Source organism: Cebus imitator, unplaced genomic scaffold (genome assembly GCF_001604975.1).
Source record: "Cebus imitator isolate Cc_AM_T3 unplaced genomic scaffold, Cebus_imitator-1.0 Scaffold93, whole genome shotgun sequence".
NCBI classification, from domain to species: domain Eukaryota; kingdom Metazoa; phylum Chordata; class Mammalia; order Primates; family Cebidae; genus Cebus; species Cebus imitator.
The window spans coordinates 6069177-6074613 of NW_016107408.1; the positions used below are offsets into that span (position 1 = coordinate 6069177).

Here is a 5437-nt window from a genome sequence, read left to right on the forward strand (position 1 = left end):
AAAAAAAAAAAAAAAAAAAAAAAAAAATTTTTGTTGTAAACTGAGGGGATTACACTGTCAGAATTGTCACGTCAGGTTTGACAGCAGAGCTCCTGGGAAGCGGGGTGTGAGAAGCCCCCGTAGAGGCCAGTGGTCTTGCTGCTTGTCGGGATGTATGTTCCTTGGGGAGACCGAGTAACAGCACAGCCCTTTTTTATTATTATAATTTTTTTTGAGACAGAGTCTTGTTCTGTTGCCAGGCTGTAGTGCAGTGGTGTGATCTCAGATCACTGCAACCTCCACCTCCAGGTTCAAGCAATTCTCCTACCTCAGCCTCCTGAGTAGCTGGGACTACGGGTGCGTGCTACCACGGCCAGCTAATTTTTTTTGTATTTTTAGTAGAGACAGGGTTTCACCATGTTGGCCAGGATGGTCTTGATCTCCTGACCTCGTGATCCATCTGCCTTGGTCTCCCAAAGTGCCAGAATTACAGGTGTGAGCCACCGTGCCCAGCCTGACATGACGGCCTTTTATGACTTCAGCGGCTTTAGATGGAGGCCAGCCCACCTGCTCCTTTCCTTCTGAGGCTGGGTGGGGCACTAACGAACCTGAGCAGCGGCCGGAATGGGTCTCCCACTGGGGCCGCCTCCACCAGTCTGTCTGGGCTGGCGGGACCAGGCTACCTCCCATTTCCTTCAGCCGAGGACCTTGCACACTGTGGCCTCCCACATGAGACTCTCGGGTGGGATGGGGGACAGCTGCAGGGGCCTGTCTTCCCAGTGGTCGGCCTCTCAGAGGCCAAGTGCCCCGTAGGCCCCGCTTACCTGACAGACTGCCGGCGGGACTGCCGGCCCTCAGAGGAGCCCACGGTGGGCTGATAGGCTCCGAAGGTGAAGTCCTCGTCACCCCACGCATCTTCGCTGTCTGTGAATTAAGGAGCCTGTGATCATAATCTGGAGTAGGGGGAACCAAGCTCATTTGTGGCTGCAAAATTCTGTCTAACAACAGCTGAATTTGGTAGCTTGTCGTATAAGACAAGCAGAGGGAAGCCGCTATGAAGGGAGCACCTCAGGCACCAGCCAGGAAGATGCAGTGGCCTTATGGCAGCCAGGCCCTACCCCAGGATCCTTCGAGGTCAGGCCCAGTGAACTGCATGCGTCACAAGAAAAATTCTCGCCAAGCACAGTGGCTCATGCCTGTAATGCAAGCACTTTGGGAGGCTGAGGTGGGCAGATCACAATGTCAAGAGATCGAAACCAGCCTGGCCAACATGATGAAAACCTGTCTCTACTAAAAATACAAAAATTAGCCAGGCGTGATGGCGTGCGCCTGTAATTCCAGCTACTCGGGAGGCTGAGACAGAAGAATTGCTTGAACCCAGGAGGCGGAGGTTGCAGTGAGCCGAGATTGCGCCACTGCACTCCAGCCTGGGCAGCAGAGGGAGACTCCATCTCAAAATAAAAAAAAAAAAAAGAAAAGAAAGCCAGGCGCAGTAGCGCATGCCTGTAATCCCAGCACTTTGGGAGGCCAAAGTGGGCGAATCACGAGGTCAAGAGATTGAGACCATCCTGGCCAACGTGGTGAAACCCTGTCTCTACTAAAAATACAAAAAATATTAGCTGGGCGTGGTGGCATGTGCCTGTAATCCCAGCTACTTGGGAGGTTGAGGCAGGAGAATTGCTTGAGCCCAGGAGGTGGAGGTTGCAGTGAGCGAAGATCGTGCCACTGCACTCTAGCCTGGCAACAGAGTGAGACTCAGTCTCAAAAAAACAACAGAACGATTCTCAGCCGACGGCTGTGGGCCAACACTTTGAGATACACTAGCCAGAGCAGTGCTTTTCAAATGCAAGCTGCTACCCATGAGAGGCCCGAGAAACCAGCTGAATGTGTCATAGCCAGTGTATTTCCAGATCAAACAGCATTAATCACAGACCACAGCGCACGAACAGTGGTCATGGTGATATTTCATGATGCTTCTGTCTCAGCTACAGATGTGTAGAATCACATGTGTGTATCCGGATGTGAAGCTGCCTTCTTATTACAGGTTGTGATGAAAGCCTGGTCTAGAGGCCTCCCTCCCCTCCCGTTGCATCCCCTGAAAGCCTCCTTACCCTGTGGCCTCTGGTACTTCTTGTCTAGCTTGAACTCCCTGCGCTCCCCTGTGCCCGGGCGGGTCAGGAGTTTGGTTGCTGTGCCTCGACCCAGTAGCTCATCCAGCGTGGAGTGAGCAGGGCGAGGCCCTTCCCTGCAGGACAGGACGCAGGGCAGGAACATGTGGGTGTGAGGGGCTCTTGGGACCCCCACTGTACCCGTCCACCAGCTTTGCCCTGAACTGGAAGCAGCAGCCTGGCCAGGGCCCTCTACTCATAGGGATTCTTACTGGTCTCCCAACTGCCTCTTCTCTGCTTTGGGGCTGTCTCCAAACCCCAAGGTGGCCATGATGTCATCTCCATCATCAAACAATTCTTCTTTATTTCGGATGGGGGTGTCCCCAGGAGTTAGAGGAATAGAGGGACCTAAAAGACAGAACACAAGGCCCAATGCCCACAGCCTGCTTGCCCTTAACGATGATACCTGAATGGGTTGGGGTGGTTTCTCTACACCTTTGGGTAGGACGGCAGGCTTTGGACCTGCCTGGTCTGTCCATAGGACCCAACTCCCCAGCCTCCTCCCAGGCTCACGATGCATCCCTCCTCCCTGTTCCTGAAGACTGATGATGATCTCTTTGTACTGAACCTTAGACTTCTGGTCCCCACCTGGGAGAGGCCCCTGGTTCTGAACCTGAAAGGATGGTCAGTCTGTTGGCAATAAACCCTTCCCCTGGCTGAGAAATGAGCCCAGTCCGCCCTACCTTGATCTCTAACTGTGCTGGGGCTCTTGTCAGAAGCTGTTTTGCTCTCTGTCACAGGCGGCTTCTTAGTGATTCCTTCTTCATCATAGGAGAGAAGTCCTGCCAACGGGTCCTCCAAGTCTCCTAGCAGAAGGGAAAGCACAGGTCAGGCTGCAGCACTTAGTTCAGGAAAAGCAAGCCTGAACTGGGGGAGTAGCCCTCAAGTCAAGATTTCTAGCTGTTCCAGGCCAGGCGCCGTGGCTCACCCCTGTAATCCCAGCACTTTGGGAGGCTGAGGTGGGCGGATCACGAAGTCAGGAGTTCGAGACCAGCGTAGGCCAACATAGTGAAACCCCATCTCTACTAAAAATACAAAAAATTAGCTGGGAATAGTGGTGCACACCTGTAATCCCAGCTACTCAGGAGGCTGAGGCAGGAGACTCGCTTGTACTTGGGAGGCGGAGGTTGCAGTAAGTGGAGATCGCGCCACTGTACTCCAGCCTGGGCGACAGAGCAAGACTCCACCTCCAAAAAAAAAAAAATTTCTATCTGCTCCAGTACACAAAAAGCCCCCTGGCATCTGCAGGGTGGGGCCTGGGGGAACATCGCAGGGCTGGGCAAGGGGATAGGGAGTCAGAGGGTGGCCCTGGGCTTATGAGCCTGCCTCAGGCTTGCCTATGGGGCGTCTGACTTGCAGGCTGCATGGCCTTCTAGAAATGTCCCAAAGGCATCAGAAGAGAAGTAAAACATCCACACATTCTCTATTTTTCGAGATAACTTTGGGCACAGCAAAAAAACAAAAAAAGAAAAGAAAAAAAGAAAAACATCCACACATTCATGACAGGAAAGGGACTTCTTCCTATATTTTGGAAAATCTTCAGTGTGATGTCTGGCTTTAAGGCCTTTGCAAATAAGTTCCCTAATATCTTAGCCAATATCGTATAACTGGTCCTGACATGAATTCATGAGGACCTACACCGGTGGCACCAATTCTCTGCTACCCATGTAACATATGCAGCAGCTAGGCCTTGGGCCAGCATGTGTCCGCAGGCTGATCCACCCCCAAACCAGATTGTCCCAGAGGCATGACAGGAGCCTATGGTACCTTCAGAGGAAAACCTCCTGTTCTGATGCCCAGAGCTGATGGGAGACGGAGGTGACTGCTTGGTAGGAATGGCACCCCCTGCAGGAAGCAGAAGACAAGGTCGTGGGCCTGGGTCTCTCCTGGCCAAAGTCCTCCCACACCACGGACCGGGGCCCTTGGGATGGGTGCACTTCTTCCTGGGAAGCTGGGGACTCATGGCCATGAGCACAGCCAAGGGAGGGGCCTCCAGTTCTCCCATGGATTTCTGCCAGGGAAACATGGTAGGAGCTACCTCTGCTCTCTCATCATGAGTCACTCCAGACACACGGGTTCAGGAGAGGCACAGGCTACCGTAGAGTTCTCCATTTTAACTCACACAGCCTCTCCAGGAGCTGCCCGTGCTGGACTCAGAGGGACTGGAACAGCTCAAGGAAGGGAGGAAACTCAAGCTGTCCCCTTACCCCACCACACACACTCACACACACACATGTACAACTCCTCCTTGGCCTCTCCATCCACGCAGAGATAACCCAAGGACACAAATGCTTCCTTCTAGCATTTTCCATGTCCTCAAAGTCTCCCTAGCAAATTTGAGGAGCCATCTCCTCTGCATCTTTCTCACTGGCTACTGACTCACCCGCAGGCTTGGGGTGGTTGGGCAGCTCTCCTTTCCCAGGGTCCTTTGCAGCTTTTTTGCTAGGGGCTGGATTAGACATCTTCAGACCTAAGATATCAGCATCCATGCCATCCAGGTCCTAGAAAACCAGGGAGGGAGAGCGGAGGATGATGTCTGATGAGGGGGTGAGGACTTCCACCTGAGAGCCAAGGGCTCGCCAAGGGGCAGAATTGTGAGAAAACAAAGGAAAATGAGAAAACTACTGAAAAAAACACTGAGTTAAGAAAGAAAATGAAGGCCGGGCACGGTGGCGCACGCCTGTAATCCCAGCACTTTGGGAGGGTGAGGCAGGTGGTTCACAAGGTCAAGTGATCCAGACCATCCTGGCCAATATGGTGAAACCCCATCTCTAGTAAAAATACAAAAATTAGCCGGGTGTGATGGCGCACGCCTGTAATCCCAGCTACTCAGGAGGCTGAGGCAGGAGAATCGCTTGAACCTGGGAGACGGAGGTTGCAGTGAGCAAAGATCACGTCACTGCACTCCAGCCTGGTGACAGACTGAGTCTGTCTCAAAAAAACAAAACAAAACACAGGATATCACTCTGTCACCCAGGCTGGCGTGCAGTGGTGCCATCACAGCTCACTGCAGCCGTGATCTCCAGGCTCAAGTGATCCTCCCACCTCAGCCATGTGAGTAGCTGGGACTACAGGCGAACACCAGTTAATTTTTGTATTTTTCATGGAGATGGGGTTTTGCTATGTTGTCCAGGTTGGTCTCAAATTCCTGAGCTCAAGCAATCCACCTGCCTTGGGCTCCCAAAGTGTTGGTATTACAGGTGTGAGCTACCCTGCTAGGGTTTTTTTTTTTTTTTTTTTTTTGAGACGGAGTTTCGCTCTTGTTACCCAGGCTGGAGTGCAATGGCGCG

At 52.7% G+C, this 5437-nt stretch overlaps 1 protein-coding gene across 13 annotated transcripts in view; it reads right to left on the bottom strand.

Moving 5' to 3' along the window:
- FBF1 (Fas binding factor 1) overlaps window positions 1–5437 on the bottom strand; it is a 30051-nt gene that overhangs the window by 14053 nt on the left and 10561 nt on the right. For 10 of the 13 annotated variants that reach the window (XR_001827329.2, XM_017535791.2, XM_017535789.2 and 7 more), the window contains 6 exons: window positions 4531–4648; window positions 3915–3992; window positions 2831–2953; window positions 2360–2495; window positions 2091–2224; window positions 804–903 (listed from right to left, as the gene is read on the bottom strand). Coding sequence is in view for 12 of the 13 variants with exons in the window: in XM_017535791.2 (XP_017391280.1) it covers window positions 804–903; window positions 2091–2224; window positions 2360–2495; window positions 2831–2953; window positions 3915–3992; window positions 4531–4648 (689 nt within the window). In the remaining variant the exon portion in view is untranslated. The remainder of the gene's footprint in view (window positions 1–803; window positions 904–2090; window positions 2225–2359; window positions 2496–2830; window positions 2954–3914; window positions 3993–4530; window positions 4649–5437) is intronic. The other 3 variants (XM_037741060.1, XM_017535792.2, XM_017535788.2) reach the window with 1 other exon arrangement.